Raw genomic sequence first — 22,383 nt, 5'->3', positions numbered from 1 at the left:
AACGCAGTTAATACTGCTCAGTTTGCCGATTCACGCCGAAAACTTTTCCAACTAACGTGTCGTTCTTCTTCTTCTCTCTCTCTCTCTCTCTCTCCTCTCTCTCTTTCCCTCCTTCGCTCGTCGTAAGTCGTAATTAGAGGAGCGATAATTAAACTCTCGTTTATCGGCCGGTATTCGCGCCGATAACTCATGTCCGATTAATTGTGCGACTCGGTAAATCAGCGAGACAATCAATTACGAGTTCGGGCGCGTTAATTATTGCGCGCGGTCGGGTTGCGGGCTGCCCCGGTCGACGATTTACGACGATTTCGATTCACGGTGACGGGTTCGACGGATTATACTCGGGCTATCTCGGGGAAAGTCGAATGTAAAAGTCTTCGTTGAGTTTGTTCCAACGGCCACGGGATATATAAGATGCGCGGCAGTTTCATTTATAGGGAATAAGAGCGTGATTTTGTATTACGATGTACGTGAAATTTGACGCGTGAGAAGTAAATGGGGATTTAGCGTATAAAAGGATTGATCAGAAAATTCTGTAAAATTCTGAGGACAACTCTATTCTATTTTTATCTGCACAATTTTGGATGAGACTCATCTTGAAGCAAGTAACATTTCGTAGACAAATATTACAGCAGGAAATATAAATTTAATATATATATATATATATTTAATATTATCATAAAGCATGTTTAGATCGTATAAATTTTTTTTAATTTGAAGTAATTTTTTGTTGTATATTAATTATAGAGAGAATATTGGAAATCTGGAAATACAAAATGAAACAAATAATATACATTGATTATATCTCGCGCTTTTTTTCATGTAAAAAGAATTGGCAAAAACCGGAATAATATTTTTAATTAAGATACTCTGGTATTTTCTTGTATTAACACAATCAACCTCAATTTATCCGCAATCTTAGAGACAATGAAAAGTTCTACGAGACAGAGTTGGATATGATGACGCAAATTACGCGATAATGTTTTCAGCATTGTACAAGATACCCTATAATTATGATTTCGTATATAATGAGGTAAATGAAAAAGTAATATATTCATTTAATGACGCATATTTTAATTATATACATACATAATTAATCAATATTAAAAGTAAAAATATTTCGAATATTTAAGTAAGCGATCAAATATTATTTTTATATTTCGGATTTTTTGAAACTCTCTGTATAAATGTCCATCACGAGTGACAAAAATGCGTTTCGGTAATACGTATTACCTTATAGCTTATAAAAACTGACTAGTTGTAGTCGCCGCTGAAATCAAGAGTCTCCGAAAACTGCGCAACTTCTCGAGACTTGGTTGATATCCATCTGGAAGTTTTCCTATACGCGGCATTTCCTCCTAGGCGAGTGAAAGCGCGATGCACTTGCGAACCGAGAAATATTTCATGCCCATCGTACTTCTCCCTCGTCTTTATCCACCCATCCCTTCCCGACCATTCATATTTGATGAGAGAGTCTCGGTCTGACTCCCACCGTCTCTTTTCACTCTCGGGTTGGCCCCGTCTCGGCCAACTCCGGCCGATGTCCTTTCCTGATCCGCAAAGGGGGAGAGAGAGAGAGAGAGAGAGAGGGGGGGAGGGAGAAAGAGATACCGTAGAAATTAAATCATTTTTCTCAATTGAGAAAACCGCCTCGCCCTCGTAACTTGCGAAACTTTCGCCTCGCGGCGGAATTAATTAAGAGCACTCGATCGGTGCGCTTTATTAATGAAGTCGATGCTACCGGTTGTTAATAATCGCATGCGATACATTTATTCGCGGAATCGTGCGGAATAGGGAGGGGCAAAGCTTTGCTTCGACTAACCTTTGCGATGGAAATACAACCGACGTTCTTTCTTTTATGTGTAAATTAAATGTTTAATATTTTCTCACAACTCTTTAAGTACTCCTAGTAGCTTCTTGTAATTTCAGGAACTTCATTTATCATTTATATTTTTCATCACTCAAGATTTTTTGTCGTTTTTCTTTGCTTCGTCAATTTTTTCAATTCCCTTTTTATTGCATTGTTCAAGAGAAATTTTATCGATTACGCTTGCGCTTTTATGACGACACGAAAAGATTTTCTTTACGAAGTACTACACGTTGTCGCTCGTGAGTATCAATATTTCGGCTTCTTTTCGGGATTGCCATCAAGTGGAGAGGTCTTAGGAGAGATCTTCGATTACGGACAATATATAATACAGCCTGAAACGTTATGTCGAACGGAATGGTATACGGACACTATATTGACACTAACGGCTTACATACATGGCCGTAGCGAACAGATGCCCCTTCCACCTAATATCGCTTGCGGGACCTTACCCTCTATAACCCTTGTATCCATAGAGAATTCACCTGTATACATTCCTTCCTACATCCCCTGCGAAGATACATATTGCACACGCGTCCTCCACCATCCATACAAGGTGGCTCCTTTCGCAGAGAGAGTCCCTTTCGCAGAAAATCAATTGGAATTCATGTCTCCAAATGAACACTGCTACACAAGTTATATATATTCGCGCACATTTCTGTTAAATCATCGTGGGTGAAATCGATGCTTTTTATTTATTTCGTTTTTTTGTTAGACATTATGTCATACAAAAATTTTTTATTACAGTAATTTCTGAAATGTTTAAAATTTGCAATATGATAAAAATAAATGTACTCTCCGTTTTTTTTTTTTTGCCAAAATTAAACCTGTAATTTTATTGCAAATGATACTAAAAATTTCATTATGTTTCAATCAAGCATATATTTATATATATATATATATATATATATCTAATATTCTTGAAATTATTATTAATAAAATTTAGCTAATATTGATAACAATTCAAGAGCATAATAAATTATGCTGCTATAATATTTCTATTAATATAAATAGATATTTTCATATCTCTTTTGCATAAATATTTTATTCAAAAGAAATATAAAAAGTCTATATAAAAATCTTGTTAGTATAAAAAAGAAATCTACGTAAATCGAATAACCATTATAAATATTCATGATAATAATTCGAGAGAGATTTTAACACATTTTATAATTAAAACAAAAAATAAAAATAAAAATTATGAATATTGAAAACTTTATGCAGCTGTAAGATTTTTGCCAGAAATTGATCACGCTTGCCTAGTGCGTGTAGAAACACGAGTGATCCACCCTGTATACGATACATACATATGGTGTGTTAGTATTAAAGGATATCCATTATAGCACCTAGCCACCAAGTGTAAGTGCAATATAGCGGGCATAGCGCCATGAATTTTGAACATATAGCAGTGCTGTAGTACGTTAGTGGTAGCGGTTATAGGTTGGTTCGCGTGGAAGGCCGAGCAGACAAGTTTATTGTTTCCAGGGATTTCGCGCCAAGCCACAAGGGAACCATCATACGAATCTCCCATAAAGGCTCCATACTTTATTAATTGATTCCCTTTAAACAATTGTTTTTACAGATCATTCTCTCATTTTAAGCTTTTGTCCAGCATATATATATATATAACTTTCATCTATAAATATTTAATTTAGCAGTCGCAAAAGAATAGACACTTTTCACAATAACTTTTAAACATATTACTATGATATAATTAGGCTAATAAATAAATTGTAAAAATTATAATTTTCAACATACACTCATTTTTATCGGAAGCGACGTATTCATCATATATTTACCTAAATCAGTATCAATAACAATAAATTTACATTCTGCTCTCCACGTCATAATTCCGCTTTCCATATCGCCGAGCGCGAGCGAGCCTCGGCGCGAGCCAAAAGTCAACAGAACGATATTTGTCCCACAAAAATCGCCGCGGCGAAGATTTAAATTCGGCAGTCGCATTACGCCAGCCGTCGCCGGCGTTTTTTATCGATTTCCCATTTCGAACCGCCGATCCCGCAGCCCTACGTCACATGCCAGATTGGGGTTATAGGTTTCCGCCTCTCCTATCCCCCTCTATCCCCTCTATCCCCCTTCACCCTCGCCGCGATATTGCATAATCCGTAGAGATGTGTGTCGTGTTTCCGCAGTTGACCCAGTGTGTACGCGAAAGCTGCGAGGATTTCTATCTAAATGCGGTTACCGTCTCAGTAGCGTTAATGTTAATATCGGAGAGAATGGCAAGTGTAATAAATTATTGTGCCGAAGTTGAAAAAAAGCGGCGCGATTCAGGAAGAGCAGAAGAAAACTCGTCCAAGGAATCATTATTAAGAGAAGATTCCAAAAGAGACGCGAGCGCACCAACATTAATGATGCCTCGAGGGCATCTCCTCTCTCATCTCATCTCTCCTTTATATAATTGTTACCATTAGCGTAAGCAGAATATATATATATATATATATATATATTGTAAATAAAACAGTCAGCTGCCGCGTTGCATTACAGAACTAGGGCTGCTCGTTATCTTAGGGGACAAGAAATAATTTCAAGAGAAAAATCTCCGCGATAACGAGTCGTTACGATTTTTCATACGTTAAATTATTAACGCGCGGCTATTACCTCGTCTCGTTGTATATTAATGTGTTTATCGCACGCAAATGAATATAGGTAAAATCAATCAATATTTGAACGAAATTGAGGAAAACGGGAAAGAGAAACGTTATTCCATCTCGTCTTTTTAAATATTAATATTTATCAAAATTGTCAAATCAAATTGAGCAAAGCAGCAATTGACTTGATATAATTAAAACAGTGGAATTTATAATCGAGTGTTACTTGCGTCCACGGTTGGGAGTACCAATATATCACTTTGTCGTCCAGGGAATAATCTTCCCGTTAATTCGCCGTTGCATGAAGATGACCCGGACGAAATCGTCGGCGAGATAACGCGCGAGTTAATCCTCGCAAGACGCATTAGGAACCACCGCGATTTGATCCCCCACTGTTACGCGGTAAAATAACGTGAAATTGCAACAACGTGATACGGAGAGGATGATGAGCGACGGATGGACCTCGAATTCGGTTACCGAGAGGAGGGTTCATCGTCGCCGAGGATTCCCCGAGGAAAAGGCGGTGACAGAATTCTCCGAGTCGGATTACCTCGCGGCGTGGCAGAAGTTAGACGAGACTGCTCGTCCTGAGCGTCCTCGTCTGGCTTTAGGATAATTACGTGAGGTGCATTAGCGTGGCCGCACGTAGTTGCGGCCCACCTGCATATGTGTAATCATCGCGACGTACGTGTGCGAGAAAGCGAAACATATGACCGTCTGTCATGAAAGATGTACACGTGTATGTACGCGAATTCTCCCGTCAACGACGCACAGTCGTATAAACTCACGCGAATGCCGCGTTCGTTCGTATACGAGAGATTTAACGATTATCATTTTTGATAACGACTTTCTTGCGGCGATATAATTAAAATAAATAAGTGATATTACGAGAAAATTAATTATAAATCGATGGTGAATCTTTATTAATAGTTTTTGGAACTGAATCGATAGAGAATTTTAATTGAAAGAAAAAGGAGAGAAACAATAACACTTTTGGAAGGTACATTTTCTTTTTTTTTTTTTTTTTTGACAGAAACAAGCGAATTATTTCCCGGATGCGGATGTAATTTCCGATTTCCGCGGAATGAGATGTGCACGCGAATCGGCTCGCAAAAATGGCGTGGCGCGCGAGTTCGAGAGCGCCACGACTTCTATTCATCTGCGCGCGAACGAAATTCATTGCAATTGAAATCTGACTACGTCCTGGCATGAATTTCATACGGATGTAAATTTATGTTAAAGCAATTTACGAAATATATTCTTGGGTTTTCGCCGCTGCTTTCTGACGGAACTTAAATAATATCGAGGGCATAACTCAAAATTCTCGAGAAATTACCAGGTAGTTTCAAGTACAACTTTTACCTCAGGAATATTTAATTTATATATATATATATATATTAAGTATATTAAAATATTAAAATATTAAAATATTAAAATATTTATTATGTTTAATTTTAAAAATGTCGCCAGTAAATAAATTAATAAACAAGTGTTTATATGACCAAACTGGCAATTTATTGTTTGATTATTATATCACTCTGTGATATAATAATCAAACAATAAATTGCCAGTTTGGTCGTATAAACACTTGTTTATTAAAATATTTGATATTAAAAATTAAATTATATCATTACATTTTTTAGAAGTTAAAAATTTTTTTATATGAATAAGAAATAATAAAGTAAATTAATAAAATAAATTTTTTTAAAAATAAATTATTTTTAATTTAAAATATAATATATATGTTTTCTGATTAGATTATCGCTTTCTTTCTCTCTCTCTGAAAATGTTTCAAATCATTACGAAATTGATATTGTACCAAAGAAAGTTCTTCAAATCAAAATGTCAAAATTATAAATTTGTTTTTTCTTATTTTTAAATTTTCTTACAAACTTCTATACTTATTTAATCGAACAAGAGAATTCTAGTTTTTGTTAAATGATCTAGTAATATCGATTAATTTTTTAAATTAAAGATAAGATATATCGACGCCATAACATAAAGGAATATAGCCGCATCTTTTCTAGTAGATCGTCTCGAGCAAGGTTCATCTCGATAAGAAAGCGACGAAAAAATTGATCACGATTAAGGCAGGCGTGGCGCTCAAGGCAAAAAGCCTTTGTAATCCTTGTAAATAACGTGCTTTATATTAATTTATGGACGACCAAGCGAGTAATGTCGAGCCGAGGCGTCGTTACGATGATATACGCTTACGAAGGGTGTTATTTGGATTTCATTACGTGCCGCAACCGGCGCCACCGCTATCCTGCCGCCCCTGGCACCCTTGTCGCGCCGATATTCACGTGTCTCGATATTCGCGAGAAATTCCGCGAGATATAAAACAATGCATATTATTCTCCTCCCTGCAGAAAAGTGCATATAAATTCGTCGAACATTGCGTCGCGCGAATTGATTTCAGCGCGACCGGAAATCGGTTAATCGCGGCCGCACCGCGCAATTTCCCTCGCCGAACATAAATCCGCAATTTTTCGACACGATAAATACTTGATGGCATCGCGACGGCAGCCAATCGCGTCGGAACGAAAGGAAATACGGTCCGCGTATGGTCGATTCGACGCAACGACCGAAATTTAGTCGGCTAATTGCGCAAATTTTTCCCCCCTTTCTCTGTGTTATTTATTTCCTCTCTTTCTCTCGATCTCCGAAAAAAATCGCGCAAAATCGAGATAAAGAGAGAGAGAGAGAGACACGCGCTCGTTCGCGCTACGAGAGGGCTAAGGGTCGATATTTTTTTATTGTCGCTTAAATCCCCTTATCAACGGTCGACAGACAACGAGATAAAAAGGGTATAAAGCCTCGGACTTAATGATACCTGTCTGACGGTAGATTACTTTTACTACTGCCGCTCGTTCTCACCACTACAATTGGACGATCTTCTCGACTCCAAAGGTTCCTCCAGACCGTCTGGCGATTCTAAAAAGCAGGTGCGGCCATAGCTCTTTCTTTCTCTCTATTTTTCTCATTCTTCTCTCGTTTTGCCGCTTACTCTCCCAAGCTTGCACTTTCTTCCTTCTTATTGTGTACCTCGTCTCTTTCTCTCTTCCTCCTTCCAACGTTTCTTCTCGATCCCATTCTCCCGGTACGATCGGGTCTTCCTCTGTTTCTCCCTCGCAACTTCCCTCGCTCGTTCTACGCGGACGCTATTGGGGTTTACGATTACGGTTAAGTAGAGGACAAAGAGATCGTATCGTTTTCCGAACGATTTGGCTAATCGAGTGCCGGTGGCTCGGGATCTCCTCTTCCCTCCCCTCGCCCTCATTGACGATCGCAACTATGCACATTCGGATTGATGTTTGGGCAAATTCTATGAACGAGTGTTTAAACCGCGATCATGCAACCGGTGCTTAGCCAAATCTAACAACCGGTCATTTCCCTCGAAACGCCCATATACATGATGGCGCAAATTATGCAATTGCGATCAAAAAAGCTGCTGATAAAAATATTAGCGAAGCAGCACACGATAAAAGTAATCTTTACGTAATCTTTGTTCACTCGCCCTTTATATAAATGTATTTATATAGAATAATATAATCTTGCCAGCAATATTATTCATTGCGAGCAAAATATATACATATATTTATACATATAAAAATATTGATTTTCGCATATCATGAAAGCTTTCTCGATTGAATAGTCGCAACTTTCTATTTATTTAATTGTTAAACACTGGCATACTGAAATATTTGAATAGTCAATATTTGAGCTTATAATGCAATTTTAAATCAACAAAAGATACAAATAAAAGAATATTATCTTACGCTTTTCATGAAAATTGCTTGTATTTATTTTAAAAATACTTCTCTAGAAATTCGAGTCTTTATTTATATAGACATGAAATTTACTATTGTTTGTTCAAAATAAAGATGAAATATTCACAACTTTTCCTAAAATCTACCTGAATCTGTATCAAGTCCCAGTTGGCTCTGTTAAAGATATTAAAATTTATCTTTCCGTCGTCATTCGACTTTTCACATTTCGATTAGGAAAATTATCCCTTATCGCTTCGTCGCGAATTGACGTATCAAATTGCCGCATTGTATGCAAATATTCGACTCGGTCAGCGCACGATGTTCGATCTAAAAAAAAGAAAAAAAAAGAAGAGAAAAAAAACCGTTGAATTGGAAGCCGCTTGATCGGAAGTTCAACCAGTTTGGACAGCGTGTACCCCAGCGACCTTCTTTTTCCGCAGCTGTAATAATAAGTGGACAGAGCGTGGCAATTGCTTTCGATCGGACGGCCAATCATCGGAAACCAATGTGGACGATATAGGCACGAGAAAGACGAGTTATTTTATCGCGAAGTGGTATTTTAAAGAAGACTCGGAGAGAAGAAGACGATGCGGGAAATTTGCCAAGCGATCTGCTTCATTTTTCAACTGTTCTTAACGTTTTGCACGTGCAATTTTTTCGAGAAAAATACGAAGCAATAGTAAAACACGCTACATTCACGTTAAGGGGAAACACTAGGGAGTAATAAAGACTATTTTTAAGAATTTTTTTCTGGTAAATAATTAATTTTTTAAAAATCACTTTATTAACATTACGAAGTACATAATTTTTAAACTACTTTTTGTGAAATTTTTGTTAAAAAATATTAATATTTATAACTGCAATAACCAATAGTGTGAGTCGCCTTAAAAAAAACGGACGCACGCGTAGCGAGCCAATGGAAGCTCTGAAGTAAAAAAAAATTAAACATTTTCTTAAAATATAAGACAATAGCTTCAGTTGCACGTATGAATTTGAATAAAAAATTATTTGTTACAAAATGGCGGACTTTTGAAGAAAAAAGTATCAAAATTAGTGAGACATTGATCTCTGTTTTGTAACATTACAAAAAAACAAATTATTCAATCAAAAATTCCATACGTGCAACTGAAGCTATTGTCTTATATTTTAAGAAAATGTTTGATTTTTTTTGTTTCGGAGCTTTCTTTATCCCGTTATGAATGCGTCCGTTTTTCTTAAGGCTACTCACAATATAGGCTATATATATTAATATTTTTTAACGAAAATTTCCCAAAATATAGTTCAATCTACTTTATGATGCTAATAACATAATTGAAAAAAAAAATTATATTTATCAGAAAAAAGAATACGATGTAATAAGTATTGATGCGCGCGGGTAAAATCTACGCAATTTTAGCTTTTAACCGCCACCGGTTTAATCTAATCCCGACTGATAATTTTCTCGAGAGTTTTCCCGAATATATCCCCCTCCTATATATAAATACATGTCTGAACGTAGCGCGTTTCTCTCGATTACTTTGCAAGAGCTACGATCATTTTAAAATGAAATACGACTACTTTCACTCTTTCAACCAGACATATACCGCTTAACGCAGCCGGGGAAGGCAAAGTTCGATCGCAATTATGCGCGGTAAGACCGTTTCATAAACGCCAAATTGCACTTTCCGCTCGGGATAAGTCCCAGGTGGGAGACTATCCGAAGTTTACGAGATGAATGCAAACGCGCAATGTGTCTACTTTATGATGTGTTTCTCCTTTCGCGCCCCCCGACCACCACCACCACCACCACCCCCCTCTCCCCGGCAGCCACCGATCCCACCACGCTCGATACATCCCGGGGGCGAAAGAGAACCGAGGAGATAAGAAAGGGAGGTATCGCGAGTTAAAATAAAATTCTGTCACCGTTTCGGATACTATATCGTACGATAGATATTAGAAACGAACGGGTACAATGGATCACCTTGTGTAACTCGCATGCAGATCATCGCCGGCATTTATAATTCAGACGCCTGAAGTGGCAATAATGGCGGCTGCCGCCGATACTTAATACCGTCATGTCGGAAACTCGACACAGTAAGTGGAGTATATTATTTTATTTTACGAGCGCGACGGGGCGAGCGCACTCGATCTCGAAGGCGGATATCGATATTACGAGGCTCTCCGACGCGCGGTCCGACTTTAATAAATTCCGGCTTTGCCGGCGCGCCGGAAGTCTATCTTCGACTATCTCGGCTTAACACACGTTGCCACGCTGCCTTTTCAATCTTAATTTTGACGATAGTTTCCGCTATAAATTTAACGTCAATCTTTCGAGATCTTTCAATCTTAATCAGGAAATTAAATGACAGATCGTTAAAAACTAAATATATTTTAACGATTACGGTAGAAATAGGATTTATAAAGAACAGAAAGTCTGAGTCAACTATTGATGTGATAAAAAACAGAATAGATATACATAATACAGGGAAGCGATAAATCGTCACAAGATTCTGCTCCATTTTTGTCGAGATGTTATAGCTGCGGCCTAAAAAGTTTTGACAGTTTCCTTCCCTTCCCCCTGTCTTGACAGTCATTTCCTTTTCTTTCAGGAAGGTATCGGTTCGCTAAAAGTGGTGCCTGGGGGAATCGAGCTAAGAGGTCAAGCTGCCGTGTTAGACGCTCTTGTGGCCTCAAACTTGAGATCTCGGAGGGGCAAAAACTTGGTGTTGGAATCATGGAGTAATTTTATGGCCTCGGCGAGATCTCACGATGGCCGGCTCCTCGCGCGATTAACAGTTGGTAAGTTATAAAGATAGCCGCGTATAATAGCCTGCATTTTTCATGTAACCCAACATTATCAAGTAATTTCAATTTTCTCAGTAGAAATAAAATTGTATAAAAAATCCAATTTATGTTAAAAAAGTATATATATATATATATACTAATTAAAATAATTATATAATAAATATATATTATTTACATACATCAATATAAATATTATTTATATTATTTATAATAAAATGACATATGTGAAAATATTAATAATATATGTATAGATAAAATGTGAGATTTGTATTTCTAGAATAATTAAAAATAAATTAATTAGAGAAATAATATGCGTGTAAAAATATAAATAATTTGTTCTATATATATATAACTGTATTTAAAGTCATAAAGCACATTGTATACTCTTCTGTTTCTAGGAGAGGATCGGGTCGACTGCGTATCCAGAGGTTTCCGTATAACCGATCCTCGAGGAGGGGTGCTCTTTTCCGCGGACAGAGAACAGGTTATCGTGGGAGCGGAAATGTTGAGAGTGACCGGCGAAGGCGGTGCCGTTTTTCAGGGAAGTGTACAGACTCCACTGGTCAGAGGAGAGTCGGGACGCGGTCTAAGGTAATTATATTATAATTACGTCAACAATGTGCATTGCAAAATTTAATTGCACAATCAAAAAAAATCCTCAGGTAATTTTCCGTACATATTATTCGAATTATTTGTTATTTTATTAGTTTATCATTATTTGTTATTTATTATTAGTTATTATTAATTTATCATTATATATATATATATATATATATTTGTTATTATTATCTTTTTTCTTTTTTTACTCATATAATTATATTATATATGTAGCAAGTAGTAATTACGCTCGATTGTATATATAGTCAAATTAATCAAATGCGTTTGCTCTATCACGTGGTATTATAATCAGATATATTAAAGCAGATAGTTATAAAAAAAATAGCAATTTTTTTTTCTTGGCAAATCGCGTGAAAAATACAACATTTTATGCTCTGGAATGGGGCGCGTGTATTTAGGAAATAACACACCAACGAACAAATTAATAATAAACGATAAAACGCCGAACCGCGAGCGCGATCGATCAATCATTTTTCGATCAAATAATAAGGGCATCGTAAGGGAATTTCGTTTTCTTTGCAAAGGCGTCACTTTCTCATCGGAAGAAGTCCTTTCCAACCGCAGATTATCGCATCTTTGTCTCGAAAAAGCTCATAGAAACCTCAAACTCTTTCCTCTTTCTCACGTTTTTGTTTTCATCTCTCACCACCTCAGTCAGTGTATTACTGCGAGAGATTGAGGTCTACTCTGATGGCATCGAAGGGAAGGGGGTAGAAAGATGGCAGAAAGGGGTAGGGAGGTAATAGGACGAAGTTGTACCGCCACATCGGTTATTGATAGCGCCAGCCAATTTACAGACGGATTTACGATTACAATAAAACTTTGCTCGCGTGGAAAATTATATTCATAGGATTGGATTTGCGCCAGATATGAAATACCGCGGATCCTACCGAGTTCCCGAAGAGGTAGGTGGGGCTGGCAAGGGGATAGAGGAGTTAGGGGTGGCTGGATGGGGGAATAAGGTGGCGCGGTAAAAGAGCAGCTTCGTGAAGAAACGAGAGAAGAGACGGATGAGACGGGACGGTTTCTTTCTCCTTCAGGAAAGAATCGATTATTGCGCGAGTTCGACTTTAGGTTGCCAATACAAGTATTACTCTATTGCCGGAATACTCGGATATAATACGACGGTTTACGAGCACACACCAAGATTTACGGTGTAATCCGTGTCATTATTGGAACGTAATACATTGAAATTGAAATACGCCAATTCGTTGTGGCTCATCGAACAATGATTATGTCATTATTGTAGCATTTGCATTTTATATCGTAAAGTTAAGTTAAAGCGTATTGTTTGTCGAGTAAACAAATATGAAAAACGTATTTTGCATAACAATATTTTTGTCACATTTGTCGTTTTATTTATACATATAATCAATATTTTCATCAATATTTTTATTTTTCGATATTTTATTTCAATTTAATGTTAATATGATAAAATTGCCCCTTTAAATATTATATAAATTTGTATGTAAATTGTTTGTTGATAAATACACATAAAATTATATATATTTAAAAAAAATAAGCAATAAAATTAAAATATATATATATTTGTTAAGTATTGAATATATAAATAAATATGAAAATATTAAATATTGCAACATACAATCGAAATAATAAAAAATAAAATATAACTTATTGAATATTGTGTATACTATGTTGAATGTAATTCAACCAACTTCGAATAGTTTGTAATTAGTTAAACATTTTTATGTTTTAAAATAAATTTTAGAATTTCTGAGTTAACTAAGAACATTAATATAACATTAATAAAGTAAGTAAAATATTTGCAGTCAATATTAATTCATAACCAATTACGTGCCACATTATTTGATATAAGAAACGGATGCATTAAATAGTAACGATAAAATATTAAATTAAAAATCAACAGACAAGCTTGCAACAAGTAATCTGAAAGAAACTTTTTTTTTTAGCATACTAGACATCAAAATTAGTACCTTACGTTTAATAAGAATCAGTAAAAGATGAGACTGTGAGATCCAAACGAATAATGCCGCGCATAATTAGTATTTAACTATCAGTATAAAATTTTTATATTCCCAAGATACTATATCTTAAGATATCTTAAGAATTTAAATATCAATATGTTGATATATTATCAATATCAGAAATATACATAATACACGAGAAATTGTTCCAATATCATAAATATTGTAACATAATTGACGTATATAAAATATAAATTGTAATTATTAATTTTAAAGATAAAATATAATTTTACGAAAAAATCTTTTTATTTTACAACAAAATGTTTACCTCAAATTATTTTACTTTGTCCTAAATGACAAAGTTAGGTTGTTTCTAAACATGAATAAACAGATTGTGAAAGATTGGATTGCATTGAACAAATTAATAAAATAATAATTGTTAACACATTTTGAATTAAATAATTTAATTAAAATTTGTGCTATGTGATTGCGAAATATTTTGTATTTTTTTTATGTATGCTTGTTACACGTGTATATTGAAAAAGCATATGATTATAAAATGAAAATATTTGACTTTCTCTCTGTTGCGTATTAATTTATATAATATTTAACTCTGAAATATATATATATATATATATATATATATATATATATATGGAGAAATAAAAAAATACACATAAATATCAAATACTATTTTAAAAATATTTAAAAATGAAGATGAAAAAGAGATAAAAATATGTATTTAATTATTAATAATTTTTTTTATTATATTTTATATATATATATATATATATGTATTAAATTATCTTTATCTCACACATTAAAATAATATTTTTTAATTAATGTTATTATTCTTCCCAATCATCTGCATATATTATAAATATTATAAAAAATTATATTTTAAAATATATAATTTTATGATATATAAAATAATATAATTTTATCATTTATAATTTAATTTAATTTTTTTTTATATTGTTTATTTTTTTCTAAGAAATTAAAATGTATTAAATATTTAAAAAATTAGTTAAATTCTTGATACTAAAATTCGATCAAATAAAATCATTAATATGTTACCTTTATAATATTTTTATAGCGTTGACTGACAATTTTACGTTTGGCAATTTATGTATAAAGTATTTGAAAAAAAGTATAATAGAGATATAACAAATGGTAATATTTTTACTAGATTTGAAGACAGTTTTTATATTATGAAAAATATTACATTATTTTCTTTATTACTTTTTTACCAAGCATATTCCTTGTGATCAGATGAAATATTTTCAATCTTTGTCTATTTATGTTTTCAAATTTATATTTTCCAATTTCGATGTGTGATTTGTGCATCTCCTGCAATTAATATATTCTAGTATATATATATATATATATATAATAAATTCTGCGTCAAAATATCTCGGGAAATGACAAACTCAATTTTGTGCGTTTTATATATTTGCATTATTGTATGCGCAATAAATTTTAGAAATGATTATACATCTTTCAGAGTTAAATATTTATGTTGTGTTCCAAATATCTTAAAATAATGAAGCCTTGAGATATTATATTTATATTTATAATATTCTTTCTGATTAAAATAAGAGATAATTTAACTAACTGATAGGATGTGCAGCAACAGAGTTGTAACACGAATATTAATCTATAAAATATAAATATGTTTAAATTATAATACGCTCAAAATATTTGTGTTTTTTTTAGTAATTATTATATGCATATAAAAAATAATTATATTATATAGAAAAATTGAAAAAAAATCTTATTTTTACAAAAAAAATTTTTTTCTTGGATATAAAATTTATAAAATACATATACATCTTTTATCAATTCTACAAAATTTTTTAATATATGTATAATATGTTTCATAAAATTTTATAAGAAAATTTAATTTTTATAAATATGTATAATTCAAATAATTACAAATTTGCAACATATTTTATAAATAAATAAATATAATATAAATATTTTAATGCTTGCATAAAATATTTCTTAAATATGTCTTATATAAATAAATAAAAATATTTTATATGCATTATATATGTTTATACAAAATAACATACAGAATGTTTTCTTTTGGCCTTTTTGTTCGGTCTTTCAATAACGACGAACGAATGATTTCAGTATTCAATTCATAATCATTTCAAGAAATTGTACATTTTACTAGATTAATATAAATAATGATAACGTTTGTCACCTTTTTCACGGTCGCGTCGCAAAGAGTGACGCGAGCGTCTCACCTTCCCACTCGAGGCACGTCGTGCGAATGCCAAGGCCACTGCGTGGAATGTAAACAATACGTGATAAGCAAAACACTTCAAAACACATGCGCGCTAAACACATCACGCGTGTAAAATTTATTTTAATGCCACCCCACGAAATAATTAAGACATTATAAAATAGACTAATATGAAACTTTTTCTTACTTCAATTATTCAATCTGACGATTTATGCATTACTATGCATTTTTAATTCACAAATAAGGTACAAACTACATTTATATAAATCAGCAGAGTTCAAATATATTTAATATATTAATATATTCAAATACATATATATAATATATATTAATATAATAAATACATACATACACACACAAGCGTCATTTAAGAAATAATTGTTACTAATAAATATTATTAATGCAATGATAATTTATAATTCTATATCATATATTGATTTCTACTTGAGACACTAATCAAAAAATTCAAAAATATCTAGAAGTATACTATCACGTTTTTAACGAATCTAAATGAAATGCTAGTCGATTTTCGATGGTTGTAAATACTTTATTGCAGTTTTTTTATAGTTCTGACCATAATCTTTTATTTTCTAAGAAATTCGTATTATTAAGAATGTTAATTAATTTTTTTTGTGAATTTATCTTGCCCAATTAAAGGTTTACCGCCTCCTTTCTAAAATATAATATAAGAAAAGTTAATGAATAGAATAGAATAAAACAAGAACGAACTATTTGTGTGAATGTCGTGTAACAAGTATTTTGTTGTCACTAAAAAATATTTAACGTATTATATAAAATAGATTAATACATAATTCTTTATTATTTGAATCATTTAGTTCGATGATTTATGCATCATTATACGTTTTTTGAAAATGACGGTCGAATTATAATCGATACATTTAATAAAGTTAAATTAATGCATAATTAAAAAAGAAATGCAATAATCCATCAGAAAATGTACAACTAAAATTTTACATTTTATGCAATACATTTTGAATGTATATGTTATGTAAAATACATATATTAAGAATTAATAAACGATCGATATAATATTACTGTTCAATATTTGAATTATTTAATTCGGAGTTGTTGGTATATTATTCTACGCTTTCGACCTAAAACTAGCAAGCAAATTATGTTTAAATCGTCGAAAAATTCATAATGTGATACAAAATACAATCAAATATTTAAACATTAAAAAATAATTATTATTATAATTGTATCTAAATATCGCAATAAAACAACATTTATAATTCCCATTTCCTATCGGTTTATTTAATTTTTATTTTAAATAAATAAATTATTTTAAAAATAAACTGCTTTAACAAATGGTCACAATAATTAATTTTTGTTCATTCTAATAATCACTAATTGTTTATAGAAAATGATCACGTTTGGTATCTTCTAATGCTTATCGCGTTTGAAGAAATAATACGATGACACGCATAAATCAATTGGCATCGTTAATTTTTTTACTCCGTAAAAAAATCAATATTAATCAGTATTATTATTTTTCCCATTTTATATTTTCCATTTTGAAAATTAATTAAATTTTCGATTTTAATAAATCAAAAATTGTAATTATATTAAATCAAATAAATGACTAAAATGCAGCAATAAATATCATTTATATATATATATATCGAAAAAATTATAGAAAGATATTATAAATTAATTTTCTCATAAACACTTTTTCATCAATATTCACGAAACAATCCTTGCTTGCTATGTTGCAGGCTCGAATCAGCGACGAGATCATTAAAAATTAGTGCTCCTGAACGAGTTGCGATCGAATCCTGGGCTAGCGAGATCTCGGCATCCTGCCTGACAGATTTAAAGCTGCAGAGCGTTCACGGGGCCATCCGACTCGACGCCAAGTCCGTCTACATGAAGGGTCTGAAGACAGCGATGCCAGTGCAAGGACATTCGTCCAGAGAACAGCAACAACAGCAACAGCAACAGCACTCCGGTAGATCATCATCATCTCATCAGAGCCAGAGGGAGACTACGATCTATCAGCTGTGTGCCTGCGCAAGTGGCAAGCTCTTTCTCGCTAGGCCGGAAGCCAGTTGTCAGGCGGACAAGTCGATTTGCTAATACGAAACGGCTCGACAGTCCTGAGTATCACGAAAGCACAGGATGATTTGTTACAAATCGCGATAAACTATGTGACTCGGTGATCCTGGCGACAGAAAACGTAAAGAAAGACGCACTGCGATCGACCGATCGGCATGATCGGGGATGAGGCCTTCATTGGAACACTGCAAACGATATCAAACGAATCTAAAATGCGTCAAATATACGGAAATACCGAGTGCGACGTATTAGGAATCATGATAAGAGAAGGAGAGAATACGCTAAATCGGGTAATCGGAGTAATTATTCCCAGCATGCGCTATTTTTCGATGAACGCGGCGTTCCCAATATGCCTTTAAGTGCCGGGCGCTTTTTGGGAATTTCCAGTTTATTTAGGGTCTAATCTGGACGCTGACAAGTGTTTTCCAATACATGTCAATTAACTAAGATCGCATTGCGTTGCTACTTATTTTTTTTTTCCTTTTTTATCTTGCAATTTAACGTCACTCACACGTTTAATTGGGTTGTCATATAAGAGCACGATCAGGCGTTGTTGCGACTTTAATCTCGCGGTTAAGGCACACGTCAATCTTCTCCGATCGCGGGGTGTTTGACGGCGCCAATGTTCGTTGGTGAAACATCCAGGTTGATGAAACGGTCAGGTGTTTTCTCCGCAATCCGGAAGAGAACGCACGCTCGTCGCGCGGATAAAGAGAAATTCTCGCGAGATCTTGACCGGCAATCGGAAAAATTCTCTCGAATTCGCGGACATTTGAAAAATTCTCTCCGAAGAATATCTTGAAGCGGCACATTCACCGAGTTCTTTCCTTTAACTTTTTCCCGGCATCAGCGCCGTCGGTCAATGCGACATGCTTTTTGAAGTTCTTGCGTTGCGGAAGATTCGCATATTTTTTCGCCGCGTGCTTGCTTGTTTGGCGTTCCGGATTCGGCCCCCAACTTTGTATATCTCCCCCGGCAGGGCGCCGCTCGTCCGGGAAGCCCTTGAATTGTCCATCGAGGATTCGTCGGCTGGGAGAATCCCGTGGTACCGTGAATAGATCCTATATTAACTATGTGTACGTAGCACTGTCGCCGACACTACTCCGCGATGCGCGCCTCGTTCCGGACTCTCATCTGTAAGGTTTGTCCTTCGAAAATTCGAGAAGTAAAATTTCTTTAAAGATACAAATCTTAAAAGAAACGCGGCGTTAAGCACAATGTCAAATTACGCCAAATGGTACTAAAAGCATGGCTCTAATTAAAGATGCGGCAATTAAAGATGGGAATTCGGAACGTCGTGGCATCGAAGCGAAACGCGCGATCGCTGTTAGACGGCGCCCGGTAAAAATCGATGATCCCCCTCGATCTCCCTTTTGTTGCCCATCTCTTCGTAGCACCTTCGTCAGCTCTTTTCGTTCGATACTTTATATACCCTGTGTACCGAGTATACGCATCTCGCGCAGCGAAAACCACTTGTAGGCAAATCGTTCGTAGCACCTCTCCCTCCCGCTACGAGTTTCCCGCTCTCGCTCAGCGCTGAGTGTCACGCGGGACCCTTTCAGGGAGATTACTTCTTGCGAAATCGCTTACTTCTAACGCGATGTCTGTTTAACCTGTGCTCCAATACAAAGTAGAACCGTTGTTGTAAGTAGGGCGACGGCTGCATCGGGCTGCGCGTGCCGCCGGAAAAACCGAGAGAAAGTTAGAAGGAGAAAGAGAACAAGGGAGAAAGGGAGAGTGTGAGTGAGCGAGTGAGAGAGTGAGAGAATGAGACGGTAGTTTCACGCAACCGGATCGGATCGCGATCCAGCTTGTACGCTGTACATCGGCCATGTCCATTTATTTATGTATGTGGCAATAAAGTCGTTATTGTTACTATTATTATTAATTGTTGTACCTAGTTATTGAACATTTTTAATCTATCTCCTACAAGTTACTTTTTACACAATTACATTGGGCGACGTCATCATTTTATAAGCCATCATATACCGTTGAATAAATAAAATTTCGTCGTCCAATGTATTATTGGTCCCATTAACCTTATCATTCTTCCTTCATTCAGTTGAATGCGTCGTCTGTTTCCGAAGAGCGTAATTTTCAAAGTGCTTTAGATGAATTCATTTTTTTTATTTAAAATGACGAATGTGTTATTTATATATATATTATATATATATATATATATATGTGTGTGTGTGTGTGTGTGTGTGTGTGTGTGTGTGTGTGTGTGTGTGTGTATACGCATATTCAATACATTCAATGCAGTTTCCACCAATTATAACTCGTGTAACTAATAACTGCCGTAAGGGCTTTGTTACATTGGACAAAAGCCAAAAGTTTGGCAAACGCAAAATTACAATGAAAAATTTATATTGGCTGAAAAATACAAGCAACTCTCCGATTGCGCCTATTTATTTGTAAAATTTTCGAAACCGCGGCTCGAAAATTCATCCGCTCTCTATTAAAACGCGAACTGCTCCGACTTGACGGCGGCGGCGGCGGCGGCGGCGGTACAAAAGGAAAATAGAAATTTAAATTAGAGAATAATCTCAAGACTAGTTCGAACAGCTCGCTGCATAATATAGTATATGTCAAGCGGGCTGACAGGTAACAGAGGCAATCTCATCTAGCACCCCCCTTAAACAGCTCTGACGGCAAGGTAATTTTCTTGGAATTCGGGATTAAAATTGCATCCAGTGACGGGAAGTGGGGAGGCGGATAAAGCGCGCAGCCGAGTAAAGAGGAGAGTTCCGTCGACTGGGGGTTTAAGCGATCTAACGCGTCGTAGGTTGGTGTGAATTAGCAGCGACAGAGAGAAAAAAAAAATACTTGCCAGATGATAAAATATCGTGCTGATCTTCTTACGACGCGTGAAGCGAAAGGGAGCGGCGAAGAGAGGAAGATCGGACGCGACGATATGATTGAGAAAGACGTTTTTGGAAAATTGTGATACATTTACGAGCCATCTTTCTCTATTACTTTATTATTAAACTATTTCGTATTTTTAAATTGTTTTTCATGAAAAAATTTATAAATGAATAAATTTAATTATCTTTATAAATATTAATTAATAAAATAAAATATATAAATTCCAACTTTGATTAGCAAATAATATTTAATAAATATATATATTTAATATTTAATAAATAAATATAATATAAAATTTATTAAACTTCAAAGAAAATATATATATAAAAAAAATTGCTTCCGAGGAGAAGCAAGAGAAGGAAGCATAATTATTCAAATATATCCACCGTACCGTCCAGAGAGTTCCTGTTCATTCATTATACAGAAGATACCTAGGCAAAGTACTTATCTAAGTGACTACCACCGCTAGTACTCGTACCTTGTACGTACTCGAGGATCTTGAGCATGCACAACCATATACGATATAGGATGGTAACCGAAGGTGAATAGTGCTGGTGGCAACGATCCTGCAAAATGCTTTCTGTAAACCGTGAAATTGTTGTGCGAGACACGAATCCGATGAAGCTTTAAATACAAATTAGCCGTGCATAACGCACGTACATACACGCGCTATTACAGTTTTTGTGATAGGATATATCTTTAGATATCACGTCTATCAATTTTGAAAAGGCACTCACAGGCGTATGATGATCGATCGATCGTGATCCGTCAATTTCCGGGAGCGTCGAGTAAGCTTATTATATTACGTATCCGTGTCTCAGTAGTATACCCCCGTGTCGGGTCAGACAGTAGTATGAACTCGCGTACGCGAAGGTATGTATATACGTAATGTCGGCAGCCGTAAATCTAATGATTTACACCGGCGGGAGAAAGACAAACGAACGGATTTACCTCGCGCAAGTACAAACTTATACGCGATGCGACTGAAGTAAACATTCATGAATCTTCGCGGGGAGATAACAGAGTGGCACTCGCATCGACAAGTTCAATCTCCGAGCGTGCCTTAATCCCTTCGCAAATCAACTCGATCGAGTTACGTTCTTCGCCGATCTATAATTAACCTTGCCTTCTCGCCCTTTATATTTTTAAATCCGTCTTCATCCAGTTGCGCCATCCATTTTTACGTCAATGATCGAAAGCGGACGGCTACTAACGAGTCAGCCGCGAACAATTTGATTTACGGCGGAGAGTTTATTGCAGGCAATTTTACGGAATGCAACTGTGTTTTGCAACTGCGGCGAGTGATGGTAGTAGTTCCGGTTGACATATTAATTTCTGGAGAGCTTAGTTTGATGCGATCAAAAGCTTTTTGCAGCTGGCGTGGAAGATTTGCGCTGTTAATTCATTTCGAGGGTTAATCCGCCGATCGTGTAGATACACATTGCCAGAAAATCAATACTCCCTCCCTCGATTATTATTTATAACCGTTTATTATATCGCTAATCTATATACGACGATTCGGCAACGGGAAAATCGTCGTCTTTGCCTTTATTCAGGCATCGTGATTTCGAAAGGGAGACGAATTTCCCGTTCA

At 35.0% G+C, this 22,383-nt stretch overlaps 2 protein-coding genes across 5 annotated transcripts in view; one reads left to right on the top strand and one right to left on the bottom strand.

The window, feature by feature from the left end:
- Positions 1–19,812, top strand: part of LOC126854797 (zeta-sarcoglycan) — a 210,588-nt gene extending 190,776 nt beyond the window's left edge. For all 3 annotated transcript variants that reach the window (XM_050601871.1, XM_050601872.1, XM_050601873.1), the window contains 3 exons: positions 10,838–11,027; positions 11,432–11,624; positions 17,585–19,812. In XM_050601871.1, the coding sequence (XP_050457828.1) occupies positions 10,838–11,027; positions 11,432–11,624; positions 17,585–17,945 (744 nt within the window). In that variant the 3' untranslated portion in view covers positions 17,946–19,812. The remainder of the gene's footprint in view (positions 1–10,837; positions 11,028–11,431; positions 11,625–17,584) is intronic.
- Positions 1–22,383, bottom strand: part of LOC126854820 (uncharacterized) — a 280,406-nt gene that overhangs the window by 235,064 nt on the left and 22,959 nt on the right. The window lies entirely within an intron of this gene.

Source organism: Cataglyphis hispanica, chromosome 14 (assembly GCF_021464435.1).
Source record: "Cataglyphis hispanica isolate Lineage 1 chromosome 14, ULB_Chis1_1.0, whole genome shotgun sequence".
Taxonomy (NCBI): Eukaryota; Metazoa; Arthropoda; class Insecta; order Hymenoptera; family Formicidae; genus Cataglyphis; species Cataglyphis hispanica.
The sequence above is the reverse complement of the archived record's forward strand: the minus strand, read 5'-3'. Positions and strand labels throughout refer to the sequence as shown.